This window comes from Canis lupus, chromosome 5 (genome assembly GCF_003254725.2).
Source record: "Canis lupus dingo isolate Sandy chromosome 5, ASM325472v2, whole genome shotgun sequence".
NCBI classification, from domain to species: Eukaryota; Metazoa; Chordata; class Mammalia; order Carnivora; family Canidae; genus Canis; species Canis lupus.
The window spans coordinates 60341874-60364194 of NC_064247.1; the positions used below are offsets into that span (position 1 = coordinate 60341874).

The 22321-nt window shown below is 53.1% G+C and overlaps 1 protein-coding gene across 2 annotated transcripts in view; it reads right to left on the reverse strand.

Moving 5' to 3' along the window:
- The window catches only part of ACOT7 (acyl-CoA thioesterase 7), a 102385-nt gene that overhangs the window by 53618 nt on the left and 26446 nt on the right, over window positions 1-22321 (reverse strand). For both annotated transcript variants that reach the window (XM_025427321.3, XM_025427322.3), the window contains exons 2-4: window positions 15182-15299; window positions 8119-8275; window positions 3544-3635 (exon numbers count right to left, since the gene is read on the reverse strand). In XM_025427321.3, coding sequence (XP_025283106.2) covers window positions 3544-3635; window positions 8119-8275; window positions 15182-15299 — 367 coding nt within the window. The remainder of the gene's footprint in view (window positions 1-3543; window positions 3636-8118; window positions 8276-15181; window positions 15300-22321) is intronic.

Genomic DNA, 22321 nt, shown 5'->3' on the forward strand with positions numbered 1-22321 from the left:
AACCTTTTCTTTCGTAAATAAACTGCTGCCTCCTGTCCCACCGCCCAGAGTAAAGACTGTACAAGCAGAGTCTGTGCTGTGCCTACCCAGTAAAATTCACAGCTCAACTCAAGTGTCCTTAAGAAATGCCTTTTAAGGGCAGCTTGGGTGGCTCAGCGGCTTAGTGACGCCTTCAGCCCAGGGCATGATCCTGGAGACTCGGGATCAAGTCCTGTGTCGAGCTCCCTGCGTGGAGCCTGCTTCTCCCTCTGCCTGTGTCTCTGCCTCTCTCTCTCTCTCTCTGTGTCTCTCATGAATAAATAAATAAAATCTTAAAAAAAAAAAAAAAGAGCCTAATAAATCCTGGCCATGTGAAACACACCAATCCAGCCTGTGCAGACATGTAGGGCACGTGGCAGGGCCCTGGCCAGACATGAGCCATGAAGACAGAGGAAACACAACCTCCTCAAAACTGTCCTGCCAGCTTTAAATCTGAGATAGGGGCATCTGGGTGGTTCTGTGGTTGAGCATCTGCCTCAGGTTGTGATCCCAGGGTCCTGGGATTGAGTTCTGCATCAGGCTCCCCACAGGGAGCTTTGCCCTCTGCCTCTCTCTCTCTGTGTGTCTGCGTCTCTCATGAATAAATAAAAATTGTTTTAAATAATAAAATCTTTAAATCTGGGGATAGAATCACTAGAACATCCCAACGATAGGCTGGTACCCCATTCTCATCCCCAAGGGCTTGTTGTCAAGCCCAGCTGATGTGAAGAAGCCAGCTCAGCCCACATGTCCAACAGTCTGGGCAAGACTCTGAACTCAAGCTCGTATTCAGACACAGGAAAGAAAAAACCAACACCAGCATGTCTACTCTGATGGCCACTCAGGCCCCCTGTCCCTTGCCCTGGTCACCACAGGGGTCCTTCTCCTGTCAGAGGGATTCTGAGTACTGAGGTCCCTGTTCCGTGGAGAAGAGGGTGGAGCGGACACTGAATAACACTGCACAGGATCAATACCCACTTCTTCCAGGGAGATGCACATGTGCAGTAATCTCTGTCCACATGTGTGTATGACATCGACATGTGTATATGTAAGATATGTGATGTACCTGTCTGTGGTACATATACACACGTGAGAGATGTGTAATACACACACTTAGGCAGAGAAATATGTGTATTCTCAAATAAGTGACAGCAATCTGTAAAGGCTGGAGGGAAGATTCTGGTGGGTATTAGAAAGCCTTGAGGCCATGCTACCAGTGAGATGAGCACAAATGTCAGAGAGACACTGAGCTTTCCAGGATCCAACAGGACACAGCAGATCTATATTTCAAATCAACTGAAGGCTTCTATGTGGGCCTCACGTTGCGGGGGGGGGGGGGAAGGGCAGCTCCCATAAACATTAGCATCGGCTGCAGCTAGGAACTACATGGCTTCTCCCATCTGGAGCCCTCTGTTTCTGCCTCTACAAGGGCAGAGTTGGTATTTATGTCTTATCAAACCCGGCTGAACAAAGGGGATGGGAAACTCTGGGCCCCTCTGGGATATGGGGGTGAGTGCTCCCTGGGGAGGAGGGCTGCCCCGGCCCTGTGGGGGGACAGGAACCGGCACACTGCTGCCCCTGCCCCACTGGTTGGAGACCCAAAGCTTTCAGCCCCCGGCCCCAAGGAGCCAAAGGAAGCAGAGCTCACGGGCTCAGCCCCGGAATCTTCCTGCAGTATCAACCCTGTAACATGCATCATGTGGTGCTGAAACCAGAGAATAGCCAGCCACAGACCTCTAAATTCTGTGGCATCTGAAAATGAAATCAGTTAAATAATTACATTGTATTTACACACGATACAGCTAATTGAACACCGAGTACTTAGTGGGAAAGATGAAACAAGGAGTGGGTACACTCATCATTTCTAAGGAAAAAAGTCACTCTAGACTCACTCCTGCTTCTTGGGTCTTAAGGCCCCCGATCAGTGCTGCAGAGAGGAGGGAGACAGGGAAGGAGGTAGAGAGGCTGGAGGAGGGGAGAGAGGGGGCGACGCCAGCAGGAACTGAGAGCAGAGCTTGGGGTTCCCTGTGCACTGGGAAGCTGCACATGTGACGTCACACAGAACTGGGGTCTGTGCAGGTGTGTTCACATGAGGTAAAGCTGCAACAGAACGGAACCCACAGGTAACAACTGGCACACATCTGAGGAGGAGGTGCACGGCCACAAAGCCACCAGAAGCTGGAAGATATAGGAAGGGTCCTCCCCTGGGGCCTCTGTCAAAGCAGCCCCAGGACACCCACAGAGACATGACCCCTAGGAACTGCTGGGCTCCATGCCCTGGCTATGAGCTTCCACTGCTCTCCTCACTTGTTAGGGATGGGTGGCACCAGGGCTGTCGGCAGGTGGTGGCACTACCTCCCTTCTCTCACAGTACTAGAGGACAGGCCACCAACCCAACCCAGACCAAGGTCCAAGCATCCTTCCCATTCAACATGGAGAGGACTCCTCTATCTCAAGATGTTTTTTAAAATATCTAGACTACACAGCAGCTAGAGTCTCGCAGGCAGCCACCCCTACCTACCTAGGAGATGTGCCACCTGGGCCTTGACTGCCCCTGGGGGCCCAGGCAGGGTGTGGGGTCAGATACTGAGCTGGCACAGGTTGTGGGGGCACTTGCAGGGAGTGCCCCAGCAGCATTATACCTGCAAGGGTGCAGGGAGTGGGAAGGCCTGTAGGAAAGACAGAGCAGGCCTCCCCCAAGCAGGAAGTGCCTACACTGCGGCATCTCAGGGAGGCGAGGACAGAGACTGCTCGTGCCAGGAGTGCTCAGCTCCCCTGTGAGCTCTGAGAAAAAAGAGCAGGCACCAGTTTCTAGCGGTCTGGTTCCTGTTCTGGAGGATGCTCAGCACAGGGGCAGACATGCCCTGGCCACGGGATATTCCCCTCTAACTGCTGAGGCATGAGGGCAGAGAGCCACAGGTCTCCACAGAGGAGCTGTCATGCGTGTCCTGGAAACATGCAGGTACATGGGCCACAGGAGGAGGTGAAGGGTAACTAGGAAAGGAACAAAATCCTTTTATTGGCACAACCTTCGCCCTCCGGAAGCCTGCCTAGCCAATCGTGCCTGTGGCAGCCTGGGAATGTTTACAACAGGCTCCTTTATGCAAAGAAGCTTCTGTCTGCAGCAGAACCACAATGAGAGAACCACGGGCGGTGACAGAAGAGGTAGGAACAGAGATGTCTTAAAATCTGTTTCTTTAGGGGCCAAGGAGGGTGGTGGCAGGCTGGGCCAGGCAGCCTGGAGGTCCTGGCTCTCGGCAGAAGGACCTGCCACCCAACACTGGGTCCCTCCGGTCAGGGGTATGAGGAAGGGTCCTCTGGGAGGGGCCCCCACCAGGCCCAGGCCAGCCTTCACTCACATTCCCAGCATGAACAAAACCTGCACAAAGACCCCTTCAGGGACACCTGCTCCACTGGCATCTCCGGCTGGCAGACCCAGGCCTGGTCCCTGAGGCTGCTCTCCTGGGATACCTGTGTAGCCTCTCCAAGCTGCCCCCAGAGAGACACAGAAGGGGGTCTCCTTACCACAACCGGAGGCACCTCCAGGACCTTATCCACATTCTTCAGTGACAGGGGCACGTACCATAGGGTGGCCTTGTTGGTCAGTTTCTTAGTACCTTTAGAGGAAAGAACCACATGAGTGATGGCATAGGGAGGGCACAGGGCAGGGGAGCTGAGACACAGCTCTCTGGCCCCCAACCCCCACACACAATGGGAGATGGGCACAGAGCTCAGGGAGCCTCCCACCACAATGCTGCCCCTCCGGAGGTTGCTGGAAAGACTACAGATCATATGCTTTAACCCCGGGGATGCCCGCTTTCCAGCATTTCTACCACAGAGGGCTCTGACTGCAGGCACCTCCTCCTTGCGGGGCTTTGACATAAGGGAGGTTTGGTCGTCAGCATGCCCAGAAGCCTGAGGAGCACAGGTAGGGAGGGGGCCCTCACTCAGCCACTTTCCAGAGAAGAGGAACAAAGCCAGGGGACTCAGCCCAGGCTGAGCTCGAGTTTCTGCAAACAGATCCAGCAGACCCGGAGCTCCCAATCGAACACACTCTGCTGGGGAGCTTCAGCACTCAGCAAGGGAACGTCCACCTGCCTACACACAGCTAAGAGCTCCTGCCCGATGGGGGCCAGGAGGACAGCGGCACACAGATGTGAGGCTCAGGGGGACACGGAGCCAGGGCCCACACGGGCAACCTGGTGAGGGGCTGTGGCCGGGTCACCCGCTGGAGCACACCTGCACCGCCGGCTGGGCAAGTCCCATCCTTCAAGGTGGGATGCCTGGATTTGCTGACTCAGAGCTCCAATTGAGAAACTTCAGAGAGGAGTGCTTAGAGATGGGCAGTAGGCTCAATGACAGGAAACAGAACCTACCAGAGATAAGTGTCTGGGCTGAGAACCAGGGACCAGAAAAGTCCAGAGATCACTTGGTGCAGCCCCTCTCGCTTGTACAGGAAGAGTGTGGAGCCCAGAGAGGTCAAGTGGTTAACCTAGGGTCACACAGAAACTCAGTGCTATTCTGTGTACAGACCCAGGCCCCCACGGAGATATCAGCTAGGATGCCTCTAAAAAAGCAGTTTCCGGGCAGCCTGGGTGGCTCAGCGGTTTAGTGCCGCCTTCAGCCCAGGGCCTGATCCTGGAGACTTGGGATCGAGTCCCATGTCGGGCTCCCTGCATGGAGCCCGCTTCTCCCTCTGCCTGTGTCTCTGCCTCTCTCTCTCTCTCTGTCTCTCATGAATAAATAAATAAAATATTTAAAAAATAAAATAAAATAAAATAAAATAAAATAAAATAAAATAAAATAAATAAAATAAAATAAAAAAGCCGTTTCCTCAACATGGAAGATCCTCAATGTAGAGGAGAACAGCAAAACCGCAGGACATAAAGGAAAGCAAGTGGGGAAGGTGGGGAGCAGCTGGCATCCTCTCTAAACTCCTGGTGGAGTTCCCTCTCTGATGTTCCCCAAGGGAGCTGGGGACTTTGGTTTCCTCCCCTGAACACAGCCCCAAGGGCCAAGCCAAGCCCCACGGTCATGCAGGAGTGCAAGCCCCCGGTGCCCAGGGCTCCCAACGCCAGAGCCGCCAGTGCTTGGCCCCAACATGGAGGCACCATCAGGGAACAGGCGCTCTGCGCTTGGGAACCACAGGCAAGTAACATGGAAAATATTTTCACTGCACTTTGACTGAGAGTGGATCTGACAACTTGCTTCTGGGAATGAAGATTTCCTGTCTGATCTGCCAGAGCCAGCCTGACAAGCTGGTTTCCATGGAAACCGGAGTGGCCCTCCTCTAGACCCAAATGAACACCACAGGGCAAATGAGGCAAAACATGCTAATTGTACTTTCTCCATCACTTAATAAAACCATCAAAAGACAATTGCAGCATTAAAAACACCTATTTTAAAATCTTAAGAGCTCCCAGCTATTTTCTGGAGCAATTTGCAACAATCATGTCCCAGTTAGCTTAATATTTTGACAGTTGCCGGAGATGAATGAGCCATCTCGGAGGCAAAGGTTTGCTGGTTGTCTGCCTCGGCGTGTGCTCACTCGGTTGCCTCCTGACAGGCGGCACAGTCCCAGAGGAGGGGGACCCCTGCCTCCTGAGGTCTCAGATCCCAGGCCTCCTAGCCCCCATCACCCTAGGTCCACTGGGCCAGGTGCTGCTATAGGCAGTAAGGGAACTGCAGTAGACAAGCCACCAGCCCTGCCTTCACATCCTAGACACGTGAGCACAAAGATACACGTCGGGATGGAGAGGACAGCCTTGAGAGACACAGGGTCCTAGAATCAGAAACACCTGCATGGATCCAAACACGGGAACACACAGGGGGAGACTCAGTCACCCAATAACAGAATAGAGACCCAGAAATGAGAAAAAGAGACAGACCCGCTGTGGCGGAATACAAAAGGGAGCCTCCAGCCCTTCATCAGGACATTCCAGGGCAAGACAACTGTCAGAGTTCCAAGAACAGCTGCCCTCTTCATGGAACAGGGAGGCCTGAGGGTCACGAGGGGCAATCCCAATCAGGGAGCCCAGCCCCATCCTGAGAGGTAACACAACTGGCCGTCCCTTGCTTTTCCTGAGCCTCTCCTTTCTCAGAACACAGGGGATCACAGAGCCTGTGCCTCTGTCCCATGAGGGTGGATGGCCCCAGCACTTCTCACCCTTGCCTCTCTCCTTCGCAGGGCACATTAGGCTGTGTGTGCCCATCCTGCAGGGAAAGAGCAAAGCCAACACCGTGGGACCTGGACGCCTGGGGAGGTGCGTCCTCACTGGCCCAGTAGAGGGCTGCCATGGCCCAGGCGAGAGCAGCCTGCCCTGCGGTGGGAGGGATCCTTTAGAAGTCAGGCAGAGCATGTTGGTCTGGACAAAACCTTCTGTCAGCTTCCCATCTCTGCACAGAAACACAAATCTTCCTGACAGCCTCTGTTCATTTGGTCACCCGTTCACTCCATCACTCATCTGCCCGTAGTTATCAGCCCTACATCTGTTGGGAGCCAAGAGAAGCCAGGAAGAGGCAAACGGGACTCGCTTCCTCCAAAGTTCACGATCCAGAGCAGGATTTCTCAGTGTCGGGACTGAGACACAGGGGACTGGGTCACTGTCCATGGTGGGGACCACCCTGTGCCTCCCCCACTAGATGCTAGCACCTCTGCTCCAACAGTGACAATCAGTCACCAAGCTGGGAGTCCAATGCCACCAGGGTGAGCTCCACTTTGAAAGTCAAGAACACCCTTGCTTCTGGCCTCTTCTCCATTTGCCAACAGGAAGCTGCTATTCTGTCCCTCAGAGGTTCCTCCTGGGCCAGAAATCTGGAAGGCAGGGCCCTCCCCCACTTGAAGTGCCTGGCTCTGAGCTGCTAAACATCACCATGAAAAAGCCACACTGCTAGGATGGCCATCCACAAGGAACCATGAAGATGGGAAGCAGAAGAGGCAGTGATTCACCCCGTCAAGTCCCGGCCCCACCCAGGAGAGGAGGCCTTGGCCACAGAGAGACAGACCACAGGGAGTGAGGACAGAGACCCCAAGGTCCCATCGTGAGAAGACAGTGTCCAGGTACCCCGTCCTGTGCCATAGCCATAGGCACAGGGATGCTGACTGCTCCCCAAGCACCAGCCCTTGCTTGGCTAAATCATTCACTATGCCTTGGCTGGGCCTGCTGAGAACACCCTGGGATGTTCTAGATGGACAACTATGCTCCAGACCCAAGGAAGAGAGAAGCCTGAGTCCCTGGAAGATCTCTGAGCACAGTACCTTGCAGGCAGCCAGGGCCAAGAAAGGGGCAAGGGGCCATCCAGAGGAAGGTCCAAAGCCCCAGGCAGCTCCTGGTTCTAGAGAACCAGCATGGACTGTCCTCTGCATAGGATGTGGGACAATGGGGTGGCCTGGGACAGGAAGGTGGGCAGCAAGGGGGACAAAGGGGCCTGCCTTCCCTTTAGCAGCCCGGGTTATAAAAAGCAGCAGTGAGTGCAAAGCAGAGCCACACTCCCCTGCAGAGCCCAGTGGGAGGATGAAAAGGGGTTTCCATGGTTACCACTCAGAGAAAGAGAATATTCAGATCAACCCAGAGTCAAAGGTTCGCCCAGTGAGCTTCAGCCTAAGCCTGGTATGCAGGGCCAGGGGTGCAGGGGAAAGGATGGGGAGCAACCCACCTCCCCATCCCCACTCCCCACCCCCGCCCCCCCAGTGGCCTCCATCTACAGGGAATAGCAAGGCAGGTTGAGGGGGTATTGACAGCAGCTTGTGCCCCCCTAGCCCACTGCCATCCCCCTGCCCCTGAGGAGCTGATTACCAGGCTCTGGAAGGCAGGAGGGGCAGTGGCCATTCAACCAGGGCCAGAGCCCAAATCCCACTCTAGGGCCATTCTGTTGAACTCACTGCTTAATCCATCCCTGTCCACAAAACAAGGATGGCAGAAATATCTGTTCATGGGCAGAGCTGGGAATTAAGGGAGGTCATTCATGGGTGGTGTCAGGACCAGGCCCTGGCACAGGGTCAGCCCTCCATCCATGGGATCTTTGGCTGCTACCTTACTGTCACTGTTGTTGGCACTGACCCCAACGAAGTAGGCTTGGTGAGACATGTGCAGAAGTTACCTGTGAGGATGTTTTCAGACATCACGTTGACCTGGACTTCCACAGAATGCTTGGAGGTATAGGTAATCTCCGCGCTGACATGTGCCACCTCTCCGATGCACATGGGTGACAGGAAGTCCGTGCGCTCCACTCGGGCCAGGGCGGCTACACAGCGCTCCTGCAGAGACCGGGGACAGGTTAGCCTCGCAGGGCAAGCCCAACCCTAGAGATGCTCCTTGAAAACGGCCTTTCTTTTTCCCCACTGTGAAAGTCATGCTGTTTACTGACACCACACGTTCCCAACTGCAAAACCACAGGAGACGCAGAAATGCCTGGTGGGAACATCCCAAAGCAATCACTAGCAGGATTCTCTGAATGATGGGGGTTAGGAGTGGCTTTTTACTTTTTTTTTTTTTCATTTTTCTACAAAGGATGTATATTATTTGCATAATGAAAAGTAAAAAAAAAAATTTAAAGACATACTCATTTTGGAAAATTTGGGAAATACAGAGATGTAGACAGAAAAGGGAAAATCACTCCTCCTATCCAGAGAGAGCCCAGGGTTCTATTTTGGGATTTTCCTTCCCAGGCTCTTCTCCCCAAGAATGAGATCTCACCGGTTCTTCCGTATTCAGTCTTACACAGTCATGAAAACGTAAACATACGTTTCTACAACCTGCTTTTTTTCACTCAAAATGAGGAAAAATAACATGCCTGTGTTACAAAGAGTGCTTCGCAATCAATATTCTTTTATTTCAATTTAATTCTTCAAATAGGCAACCCATTTGCAGGACTCAAAATTCAAAAGAATGAAAGGGTACGGGGTACCAGGTCTGCCTCTTGTCACTTGCCCCAGCCACCTAGGAGCCCCTTGGTAACCGGTCAATGTGGCCCCACAACAGGAGTGCCATCTGGAGGGCATGCAATGGTCTACCCCGGGGCTCATTCTCTATGAAATGTGACAGACTTCCTTATTCTTTTGCATGGCCCTTTCCATGACTGACATGTCATGATACTCCATTGCAAAAGTATGTTCGGTGGCTAGAGAGAATGGAATATTCTGTTATGAGAGATTTAGGTCCAATTGGATGCATTTGCTTATCATAAACAATCCTGTGATGGGTGTCCTTTTACTTAAATCATTTTCAGTATTGGGGACTACTTCCAGACTGAAGGGACACTCTGGTGTATGTTTCCAAAGTACTCGATAGGAAGCAGTGCCTTGGCACCCCCTGGCACTTGCGATGAGAACTGCTAACTTCTCTACACCAACTGAATGACACAGAAGATACTGGAGTTGGAACAGCGGGACCTCAGCCCCTCGTGGCCCTCAGAGCACGAGGCACTTCTATCACTTCCTTCTAGAAACCAATCCTCTTTCCTGGGAGGCTAAGCACAGGTCTGGGGGCGCTCCAGCCACCCCCAGGCTGGGTGGGGAGCAGGGAGTGGGAGGTGGAGGCTCACTTTGGGAGCCCCTCCATCAGGTGTGCCTGCTCTGGTATTTGCCTTCCCAGTTAATCCCCACAGCACCCCTTGTTCAAGCGTTGGCCATCCTGAGGTTGCAGAGAACAGTCGCACTGAGCCCTGCTGGGGCCTGTGCAAGAGCCCACCTGCCACCACACAAGCATGTAAATTCCCTGGCCCACCTCAAGCCACCTGCCTCCTTGGAGGGTGGGTCAGGGAACCTGCACCTTCACCCCTCCCAGGTGAGTCTCAGGAACACGGGGTTGGGGGCTCCTCCAGCTTCTCTCAGCAAGGCAGGGGACCAGAGGGTCTAGGAAGGGTCCAGGGCTAACCTGTGGCTACTCTGATCTGCATGGGTTTCCCCCCAACTCGCCCCCTAAGTCACACTGACACTTAGACTAAGGACACCCCTATGTAGACTTCTGTGGCTACAGCACCACCCACTGGCAGAAAGCTGGAAGGGCAAGCCTGAGCGGAGGACCAGGACCGGAAGGGAGGCCCCGCCTCTGGGCCGCCTGTTGGAATTATCCAAGTGCTGCTAGCAAGACCCAACAAGGAATGAGCCAGATGTCTTCACTGGAGAATGGCTAAAATTTGGTATGGAAACACTCACACACGAGTAACACACATGCATATATATGAATCATTTTTAATGGGAATGTGGCTTATTCTCACATCTCTCCACATCCTCGCTGTGGATGGACTTGAGCTCTTTCATGCCCACAAAAGCATTCCTCCATTCTCAGCACAGAAACCCTCCGTTGTCCATGGGGTTCCTTCCAAGACCTCCACTGGAAGCCTGAAACCACGAACAGTCCTGAATCCTACATATACTATGTTTTCCTGTACGTACACACATATGAATAAGTTATAAACTAGACACAATAGTAATAAAAGTTAGGGATCCCTGGGTGGCGCAGCGGTTTGGCGCCTGCCTTTGGCCCAGGGCGCGATCCTGGAGACCCGGGATCGAATCCCACATCGGGCTCCCGGTGCATGGAGCCTGCTTCTCCCTCTGCCTGTGTCTCTGCCTCTCTCTCTCTCTGTAACTATCATAAATAAATAAAAATTAAAATAATAATAATAATAAAAGTTATAGCAACATACTGTAATGAAAAGTATATGAACGTGATTTTTTTCTCTCTCTCCATCTAGTACACTTCTTCCTGGGAGGAGCAGAGATGATAAAATGCCTGTGTGCTGAGATGAAGGAGGTGAATGGCATTGGCAGGTGACACAGCATTAGGCTACTACTGACCCTCCTGACGCTCCATCAGAGGGAGGGTCATCTGCTTCTGGACCATGGTTGACTGTGTGTACATACCCTAGGGTACCTGAGACCACAGATCAAGAGGGAACTACTGGCACGCAGGAGCCAGGCACCATGCTTCGTGCAGCATGCAGGGGACTGAGGCAGAGCACCTGCCCTCAGCTTGGGTTCAGACTGGCGGATGGATAATCCATAAGTAAACAGGCCAATGCCATATGGTGGCAGGTGCCCTGGAGAGAGCAGCGTGGGATGTGGTGGGAGTGGGGCTGGGCCTCCCCACCGAAGGCATATCTGAGCTAAGAATCAAAAGGTGTAGATGGGGAGGAGGTAGATGTGGAGGGTGTGCACCCCAGAGGAGGGGAGAGCAGGCTAGACTGTGCACAGTGCAGGGCAGGGTGCACAGTAGGTAAGGCATCAGTCCAAGACTCTGCAGGACGAGCAGAGAAGGCTCATGTTTTAGTTGATGCACTTCAGAGTTGTGTGAACTTTAAGCAGGCGGCATTTCTGCTCCCTTCCATGACCCAAAACACTGACAGAGCAACAGAGGAGGACACAGAGCAGCCTTCCATGCCATCCCAGAGAACGCTGGCAGCATACACCTGCCAGGAGAAGCCCTCAGACCTGGTGCAGGATGCCTGATGGAGACCTCTCACCTGCTCTCCTGGTTGGGAGGCTGCTTGTGATGGATTTAAGCTTGGTTCTAAAAGAGAGAAGGGATGTTTACAAGGTAGCCACCAGAGTCCTACCATACTGCTACTTCGAAGGTAGAGCAGCCTAAGAAACAGGTGGGCTGCCTTGGGGACTCTACATCGGCTTGGGGTGCGGGCAGCACAGGCCTGGACCTGGGGTAGATGCAACCTGTGAGCTGCTGCCCAAGGGCCTAGCAGAGCAGTGTTCCTGCCCCAGGGAGTCTTTAAAGAAGGGTGTGAAGGGTGCCTGGGTGGCTCAGTCGGTTGAGCATCTGCCTTCGGCTCAGGTCATGGTCTCAGGGTCTTGGGATCAAGTCCTGCATTGGGCTCCCTATTCAGTGGAGAGCCTGCTCCTCCCCTTCTCTCTGCTAATGTTGGTGCTTATGCACATGTGTTCACAAGTGCCCATGCTCTCTCTCTCTCCCTTCTCTGTTAAATAAATAAATAAATCTTTCTAAAAAAAGGACAGGTGAAACCCAAAAATTCAAAACATGAGCCAATAAATATCTGTATCCCGGACGAGGATCTGCATCCTCATGGTTGCCCTGCCTCGGATGGACCCCCATAACTCTCTACTTCTGGGACTTTCAGCGGGAGGAGCAGCCTCCACCCCAGGATGCAGCCATGAGCATTCTCATTAGTCTATACCAGGAAGTGCCCCCTGCCACACTCCCAAAGGTGACCAGTATCACAGTGCTCATTGGACTCAGGTGCCCAGAACACCACCGGGCCTGGGCTCCTGGGTGGCCACAGGGTTTGGGGCCAGGACAGCAGTTTCAGAAGAGAGCCAGAAAGAACAGTGTTGAGCCCTGGGCTCAGCTCCCAGCTCTGCCTCTCACTACCTCTTGACCTTGTAAAATATAGAAATAAGTGAGGTCAGCAGGCTGCTTCCAGGATTCGAGGGGATGATCTTGGAGAAAAGGGTGAGCCACCCCTCTCAGAGACACGTGGGGATCAAAGTGAGTGGGTCCAGGAAGCTTAGCTCTCACCACTAGGACTGTTTTGGCTGCACCTGCACTACACCCACCCAGGCTGCCCTCAGCTAAGGCCACCTTAGGTGAGGCCACTCTGTGAGACCTTCAGGAAGTGACGTAACTTCTCTAGGCCTCTGCTCCTCACCTACAAAGTGGGGTTAAGAGGATCCCTGGGTGGCTCAGCAGTTTAGTACCCACCTTCAGTCCAGGGTGTGATCCTGGAGTCCCAGGATCGAGTCCCACATCAGGCTCCTTGCATGGAGCCTGCTTCTCCCTCTGCCTGTGTCTCTGCCTCTTTCTCTCTGTGTGTCTCTCATGAATAAATAAATAAAATCTTAAACAAAACAAAACAAAGTGGGGTTAAGATGGCAGTTGGGAAGGTACCATCAAGAAAAGGAGGTCAAGTGTACAGCATGGTTGCTGATGCACCCTAAGTGCCTGTTAAACTGAGGTGCTCCATAGGATGACAAAGCCACACACACCCTTCTGGCAATGAACCAATCACCGATGGGAGTCCACTGTGTTCCAGGCTTCCACCAGATGCTAAGCCTCCAGGAGCGACCCAAAAGACAAAAGTCCCTCCCATTTGTGGGGCTTACACTCTGACAGTGGGATGGGGTGGGGTAGGGTGAGTAGACCAAAGATAAATGAGCAAAATACACAATACTCTAGGAGCAACAGTGCTGTGGAGAACAGCTGGGAGCAAAGAGGGAGCTGGCCATCAGGGAAGGCCTGAGTAGAGGTCACATTTACACAGAGACTGGAAGCTCAGGCAGAAGGAAGAGGCAGTGCAAAGGCCCTGGGGTAGGAAGACCAGCCAGTCACACAGCAGCAAGAGAGCCAGTGTGGCCCAAGGGAGCATTAAAGGGAAGGCATGGGAGATGAGATCTGGGAACTGGATGGTGCTCAGATCCAGAACTACCCAGCAGGTGGAGCCAACAGGATTGGCTTCTGGTATCCACAATATGAGAGGAAGAATGGGGTCACTGAAGGCCCCAGGTTTTGAATGTGAGTAACTGGATGCCACAGAGGTCATTTACAGAGGAGAGGGAGAATGTAGGAGGAGCAGCCTGGGCACAGATCCAGGGTGTCTTTTTGGCCCATCAAGGTCAAGGGGCCAGTTAAATCAACAGACAGAGCCAACCAAGAGGTCCCAGCTGAAAACAGACCCCGGGGTGCACAAGGGTACTAAAGGCACAGACTGGACAAGACCTCCATGGGAGTGGGGTGGGGTGCCCGCTCCCTGACCCAGAGCCCCAGTAAAGCCCCTCAGAGGCCAGCATTGGCCCCCACACCAATGTCTAACCACCTGAGCTGCCTGGGGTTCACATACCCTCCTGAGCCTGGGACTCCTACACCCCTATCCTGGGACCACCCATCCAGAGACATCTCCAAGCCAACACATCAACACCATCCCTCCTGCACCCTCAAACTCCCTCCAGGGCAGGAAGGAGGAAGAGCATGGGCTCAGAGCACAGGTTCAAGACCTGGATTCATGGCCCAGACCTACTCTCTGCCTCCCCACTGGCCTCAGGCAAGCAGGCAGCCTCCCCTATGCAATGGGGGTAACAGGGAAAATAATGTGGTGCTGTGCATATTCTGTGAGCGGAAGTGCTTCAGAGCTTTGCAAAACGCTGAGCACTCGGTAGCCAGCAGCAGTTACATGAGTCCTCACCATCCTGTGACCTCCCCAGGTCCCCCTCTCCCTCACGCCCCCAACCAAAGGTGTCCTCCCCGGTGTCCAGCCTCTCTCTGTAGGCCTGCAGGGGCCCTGGCCCCGCCCTCAACCCCGCCCCACAGGCTCAGGCCCATCCTCCTCACCGCCACCAAAGGACGCACTCCACTCTGAACGTGGCCTGGTTTGCCCCAGGACTCCAAGGGCATGGAACAAATCCAGACTCCCACCCGGGCAGGTGAGCCCCTTCACAGCATGCCCAGGTCACCCACACCCATGTCCATCCATTAAAACTTTCACCCTGGCTTGGTTCACACACAGGTGCTGCTCCCGCTCTCCTCCTCTCCAGCCAGTGTGCATTCCTCCTCTCATCACAGCAGGTGGCTGGCCAAGGCCCACAGGGACACAGGACACAGGATACAGGACACAGATGCAGTGTCGTATCTCTGTTGGACCCCAGGTGGCAGTGTAGAGCAAGACAAATCCTCTTCCCCAAGCAAGGAGACAGGGCAGCCTCCACAGGAAATGTCAGGCCCCTTGGGGCTGGAGGCAAGGCAAGAGAGGATGGGCCAAATGCCCCTCAGCTGCCTTGAAGCCTGGACCTCCTCCCAGGCACTCTGGCAGCCCAGGCCCCACCCCTCTCGTTCCCAGGGGTGTCAATTGAGCAGGGGAGGGGTCAGGTCCAGGACAGCCAGGCTCTGGGGGATTCCAGAAACCAAGACTCTTCTGCATGAGGGGGAGGAGGCAGCTCCCAGCAGCTCCCAGCAGCTCCCAACATAGTCTCCAGCTGCCCCCATCCCTCTTTCATGAGTCCCAAATCAAGCAGCATTCTAAAAGGTCCCATCTAGGACTTCCAGAAGTTACCAAGGCCCAGAGGACGAAGGAAAACACTCCAAAGCAAACTCCCATGCTGACCCAAGCATGGTGCGATGCCAGAGGGTTGCCAGGCCTCCCGGGCTTGAACCTTCCAGGTGATCTCAAGCAGGCTGGGTGAGGGCCCACAGATGCTTACCCCATTCTGGCTGTTACAGTGCCGGGTGCTGATGATGGCTCCTGCCTCCTCGATCATCTTCAGGATGGTTCCACCATGGACATTGCCTGCCACATTGGCATCATCTGGCCGCATGATCCTAGGCAGAGAGAGAAGCAGCAGGATGAGGCCCCTGGGAAGGACGTCACTCCCAAACAGCGATAACCCAGGGTGAGGAGAAGGTCCTCCAAAGAGACCAATAGCTCCCAAAGGAGGAAAAAGAACTTTCTGGGAGTTTGGCCAGAGTGGGCTGCTGATCTGAAAACCCTAGACAAGGCGCTGCAACGTCCTGTCTCCATGGGAGGAAGGAGGGCAGACAGTGGGACTTTACCCCCTGGAGCCACAGGCACCCAGCCAGGAAGGGGCAACGGCAGAGGCCTATGGAAAAGGCAGCAAGGCAGCAGCATAGCCATTGGGGTTCCCAGCACACCTGCCCCTCCCAGTTCTCAGGCTCCCCAACGACCAAGAGCGCTGAATGAGCACCAGGACATAGCACCATGGAAGATGGACAAAGTCCTGGGGCCACTACCAGCAGGATCCCAGAGGGGCTCATTCAGAGTCAGTGTAGGCTGCTCTGAGAAGTGGAAGCGCACCACAGCTCTGAGACTCCTGTCGGCGGGGGAACACCCATCACCACCTGCCCCCTCGCATGCTGAGCTCCTCAGAGGCACCTGAGGGGTCAGAGTCCCTGGGACCAAAAGCTAGGAGCCCTCCAGGGTCAGGGAGAACTGAACTGCCACCTCATTGCCCCAAAGGGGAAAAACTGCATTCCTGCTGTCGGCAGCCAATGATGGGCAAAGTCCAAGAAACCTCTGGAATCCCAAGAAGGCAGCCTGGTGCTCTGGAGTGGGCAACCCCAGCCAAGCTGGCACTTTCCCAAACTACAGTCCGGGCCTCAGGCCCAGAGATGGAGGATAAGCGAGAACGCCTACCACCCAGTTCCAGAGTGCCAGCCACACCTGCACTCACCCAGCACAGCACCCTCTGCTCGGGGCCAGGGAGCTCCGCCACCCTCGAGGGCTATGATCTCCTGACAGCTCAGTCTAGCCAGACTCCGAGGTCACTCCTGGCTCCCACTCTTACTAGATGAGTAAGCTGAGCGAGCTGATCAAACTTCATTCCTCCACTTCCTTGTTTTTAAAATAGGCATCATAACTGAACCCCTGCACTCGGCCAAGGGAGGACAGACTCACCCAAAATAATGTAGATAACAAGTCCAGCCGCAGTGCCTGGCACACGGCCAATACAATGCCTGCTCATCAGCAGTACTCTTCCTTCTAGGTAAGTATTTAACCAACCCACCACAAGACTGGAAGCTCCACGACAGAGCCAGATGTTATTTTCTCGGCAAATAAGCAAGGACATCATGTGGTGACTGACAGTGGACTGCTGCCCACCCCCAAATATGACCACTTCATCCTGGGGGAGAGCTGGCTACTCGTGGCTTCTTCACCTGGCCTTGCTGGCTCGGGGTAGCAGTCACGATAACCTGAACAGTGGCCAGGAGAACCCCAAGGCACAGGAAAGAGGCTTCACTTGGCTTCACAAATATTTACTTAAAAATATTTCTTGAGTCAACTCAAAACGGATAAAGACTTGAATATAAGACTGGAAACTGGGCAGCCCGGGTGGCTCAGAGGTTTAGCGCTGCCTTCAGCCCAGGACGTGATCCTGGGGACCCTGGATCGAGTCCCATGTTGAGCTCCCTGCATGGAGCCTGCTTCTCCCTCTGCCTGTGTCTCTGCCTCTCTCTCTCTCTCTCTCATGAATAAATAAATTTTAAAAATCTTAAAAAAAAAAAAAAAGATGAAACTCCTAGCAGAAAATGGGCTTCTAGTAAGCAACCTAACGTCAGTCCTGGCAATGGTTTTTTGGATCTGACTCCAAAAGTAAAAGCAAGAAAAGCAAAAATAAACAAGCGGGACTTTATCAAAGTAAAAAGCTTCTGTGGAGCAAAGTAAATCATCAACAAAATGAAAAGGCAACCTACAAGACAAAGTATTTGTAACTCATGTATCCGATAAGCAATTAATATCCAAAGTATGTATAAAGAGCTCACACAACAGTGAAAAAAAAATCTGATTCTAAAATGGGCAAAGAGGGATGTTAGACTGGCTCAGTTGGTGGAGCATCTGACTCTTGATCTCAGGGTTGCGAGTTCAAGCCCCACATTGGACATGGAGCCTACTTAAAAAATAAATAAAAATAAAAAATAAAACAGGCAAAAACTGACTAGATAGTTTTCTTTTCTAAAGAAGGCCTACAGGCACATGGCAAGGTGTTTAAACACCACTCATCATCAGGGAAATGAAAAAAGCACTGTGAAATATTACCTCACACCTGTTAGAACAGCTATTGTCAAAAAGACAAAAGGGTAACGGGCAATGGCGAGGACGTGGAGAAAAAGGAACCCTCGTGCACCACTGGTAGGAGTGTAAACTGGTGCAGCCACTATGGAGAACAGTATTAAAATTATATATATAAAATTTGGGATCCCTGGGTGGCGCAGCGGTTTGGCGCCTGCCTTTGGCCCAGGGCGCGATCCTGGAGACCCGGGATCGAATCCCACGTCAGGCTCCCGGTGCATGGAGCCTGCTTCTCCCTCTGCCTGTGTCTCTGCCTCTCTCTCTCTCACTGTGTGCCTATCATGAATAAATAAAAAAAAAAATTAAAAAAAAAAAGTATATATATAAAATTTAAAAATTAAAGCCAGAACTACCACATGATCCAGCAATTCCAAAGTATTTTATTTACCCAAAGGGAACAAACACGAACTTGAAAAGATACACACCATTCCCTGCAGTGTTGCTGGGGACAGCCAAGCCGCAGCAGCCACCCGAGTGCTGGTCAGTGGGTGAATGGATAAAGTTAACGCGACATACGGAAATACAAAAGAATAGTATCCAGCTATAGGAAAGGAGGGAATTCTGGGGCACCTGAAGCGACTGCCCTCAGCTCAGGTTACGCCCCCCGGGGTCCTGGGTTCGAGCCCCACGTTGGGCTCTCTGCTCAGTGGAGAGCCACTTTTCCCTCCCCCTCTGCCATTCTGCCAGCTTGGATGCTCTCTCTCTCTCAAATAAATTAAAAAAAAATTTTTTTTTAAAAAGGAGGGAATTCTGTCATTTGTGACAACTTGAATGGACCCTGATGGCACAACGCCAAGTGAAAGAAGGGCAGACACAAAGACAGTGTAAACACTACGTGATCTCACTTGCACGTGGAATCTGAAAACAGATCTCAGAGAGGGAACAGACCGCTGTCGCCCCAGGCCGGGCAGGGTGGACACCGCGAAAGCTGCGAACTTCCACCATGAGGCAGGCCAGTGCCTGGGGGGGTGAGCACAGCGCGTGACCCAGGTTTACAACGGGGCACCGTGCACGCAGACGCCGCTGAGAGAGTAGGTGGTAGATGTGTCCACCACAGGGAAAAGAATCTGTGACCGTGTCAGGTGACAGAGCTTAACTGAACTCACTGGGGTGATCCTTCTGCTATAGACACAAATCAAACCACCCCCTTGTATAACTAAAACGAATACAACATTCTATGTCAATTACACAACAATGCTGGAAAACCAAAATAGAAAATTTTAAAAATATTTTCATGTTAAAAAAAACTCAGGCTTAAAAAAAATAGAAATTCGAATTTATAGCAAGTGGATTTTTTTTTGGAAAAGATTTTATTTATTTATTCATGATAGAGAGAGAGAGAGAGAGAGAGAGAGAGGCAGAGACACAGGCAGAGGAAGAAGCAGGCTCCATGCCGGGAGCCCGATGTGGGACCTGATCCCAGGACTCCAGGATCGCGCCCTGGGCCAAAGGCAGGCGCTAAACCACTGAGCCACCCAGGGATCCCCGGATTTTTTTTTAAAGCCTGAGTTAAGAGGTAGCCAATTTTAATAATGAAACTGCTGTTACCAACTTCTTTCCTTTGTATTTGTTTTCAACTGAGTAAGGGACAGTTGGTCATTTCCGCCCAGAGGCTGGTCCCCCTGGGCACAGATACTAGGGAAGCTGTGAGGAGGCAGGGGCTGGCCGGGAAAGCAGAGCTCCTGGGTTCCAGAGCATCAGGGAAACCTGAATACAGCCTTTCCAGAAGCACCAGGGCCTGCCTCAGGGGCAGCCTGATTCCCCCCTGCCCTGGCCTCAATTTGCCTGTCTGTAAAGTGGGGCTGTGCCTTCCATGGTCGGCCGACAGCCACGACAGCCACTCGGCTCAGGCTGGGAGAGAAGGACAGACTGGGGGCCACTGGGCAGACAAGGAAGTGCTCACATCCGGCGGGGCGCTGGGGAAGAGGCTGATAAGGAGGCAACCTTTGAGATAGTGCCTGGGGCCATCCTGCAACACTTCACGGTCCTCAGAAAGCCCACATCGTCCACATCCGGGTGCCCCCAGGAGCCCAGGCACTTGAGAGTAAATGCTGAGAGCTCCAGACCACAAGCTGTTGGGCACAAAAGCTCAGTGGGACGCTTGTTATCCCCCACCCTTCCTGTCGCCCTGGGTCCCACACAGAACAGCGTCCTAGCTCCCCAGGCCAGCTGGCCACACAGGCAGAGTGCAAGCACATACCTCCCCAGTCTAGGATGTGACCCTGACCCTGACCCCAGCCCACATTCTGCTGCAGGGCAGGGCTGTCCCCCAGGGCCCCCACAGCACCAGCCTCTCCCCCAGGGCCTTCCTCCCCAGCCCCTGGCCTGGTCTTCTCTAGGCAGGCAGGTGTCTGAGAAGTGAGGGCAGCCAAGAGAACATGTGGTCCCTCACTCAAGCTTTTGTTTTCCCATTTTTAATGAAGATGTGTGTATGAAGAGTGTTTCACTTTCCTTTTCACTATTAAAAAATAAGAAACAGGCACAACGCCAAGCAGCACTTGGTCTGGGAGGCTTCTGCACCTGCCTCTCATCTCTGGGACCTAAGTGGCCACTTATCTCACTGCCTCAAGAGGCATTTTTTCTTTTTAAGATTTTATTTATTCAGTTGACAGAGAGAGAGCACGCACAAGCAGGGCAAGTGGCAGATGGAGAGGGAGAGGGAGAAGCAGGCTCTCCACTCGAGCCTGATGTGGGGCTCCATCCCAGCACCCTGGGATCATGACTCAAGCCAAAGGCAGATACTTCCTAGCTGAGCCACCCAGGTGTCCCTGAGAACATCCTTCTTAAGCAGGATTCTAGTCCTCAGTCACCTGCTCAGACCTGCCAGGGCCCTTGCTAACTACAAAGTAAAGATTTAAACTCCCTACTGAAGGCAGCCCTGGTGGCGCAGCAGTTTAGTGCTGCCTGCAGCCTGGGGTGTGATCCTGGAGACCCTGGATTGAGTCCCACGTCGGGTTCCCTGCATGGAGCCTGCTTCTCCCTCTGCCTGTGTCTCTGCCTCTCTCTCTCTCTCTCTCTCTCTCTCTGTATGTCTCTATGAATAAATAAATAAAATCTTTGAAAAAAAAATAAACTCCCTACTGAGAAGTTTGAAGCCCTCAGGGGTCTGGAACTTCTCCTACCTCGTCTTCCATGGCCCTGGTCAAACCAGGGCTGTCTGCCACACCTGCCTGCCATCCTACCTGTACCCACCTGTCTCAGCAACATCTGACCTACTTTCTGTGAGGAAAGTGGACTCATCTATGAATGGGGGAGCATAAGTAGACACAGCCTCATGAAGGGCAGCCCAGCATCACCCATCAAAACCCCTAAGTGTGCAGGCAGCTCCCATCCAGTGATTCCACTCATAGAAGTTCATCCTACACATTGCCAAACATGATTAAACCTATTCCCCCTGCATTCTGTATATGTAGCCTCACAGCAGACACCTTAGGACAGGCCCTATCCCCCTATTCCTTGGTCCCACACAGAGCTTTTATACTGGGTTGAACTGTGTCCCCCCCAAAAGATCTGCTCACGTTCTAGCCCTGGAACCTGTAAATGGGACCTAATTAGAAATGGGTCTTTTCGAGCATGACTGAGTTCAAATGAGGTCATCAGGGTGCACTCCGATCCAAAGTGACTTGTGCTCTTTTGAGAAGAGGGAAATTTGGACGTACACAGGGAGGAGGCAGAGACAGGAGTGATGCGTCTACAAGCCAAGAAACACAAGGATGCCAGGAGCCACCAAAAGCTGGAAGATCCTCCTCGAGGGCCCTCGTGGGGAACAAAGCCCTGCTGATGCCAGGACTTGGGCCCTATGACCTCCAGGCCGCAAGAAAATAAACCCCTGTTCTTTTAAGCCACCCAGTCTATGGTCACTGGTTCTGACAGCCACAGGACACTCTACTCACACTAAAGGGGGCTTCACTCCACCACAGAAGACAGCAGCGATAGAGGTGAGCCCCATAGGACCTGTGGTGTGGTGGCTGCAGCCAGAGCTGACACTCAGCTCCTGCGTCCCCAGCCCGGCCATCGCTGGCCAGGCCTCCTCACAGAGGGCTGACCACTGTCCCTACCATCCCATAGGCCCCCAGCATGGGGCCAGCCTCTCTGATTCTGACACAAAAATGTCCCTGCTAAAACATAACACTGCAGCCTGAGTTCCATGGTAACTGGGGGGTGGGCAGGGTCCCCTGATCCAACAGTGAAAGCTCAAATAGCTCTCTGAGGTGGAAGGCAGCAGGCAGCACCAAGCACAGCCAGATTCCCTGGACAGATAAAGTCCTCTTGGGTTGTCCACCTGCACTAAAGACAGACAAAACCACCAGGCCTGCTGGTGTGGTCCAGGTAGGGGCCTGCAGAACAGCCAATGTGGTAAGGACACCTCACAGATTGTGCCAAAGGTCCCTGAGCCTTAGGCTCAAACCAGAGAGGGAACGACAGCTGTCCTGAACAGGGATGACCTGGGGTGCTTCCGCCCTGACCAAACACAGAAGTAGCTTTAGAGCTTCCTTTGTGCTCAGCACAGGGAGCAGCCACCTTGGCAGGGAGACAAGGAAGAGCAGGCACTGCCGTCCCCAGCAGAAAAGAAGCTGCAGGGCTGACCACGGGGTGGTCTAGGGCAGGGGGCTGGTTCACACCAGGCACCCTCGATCATGGCACATGTGAACACCTCATCTTTTTAGGGAGGACCCTGCCAATCAGAAGCCTAAGTGACACCGTTGATCCTCTCCAATTTACTGCCTAAGAAGGTTCCAGCAAAGTTGCTTTAACC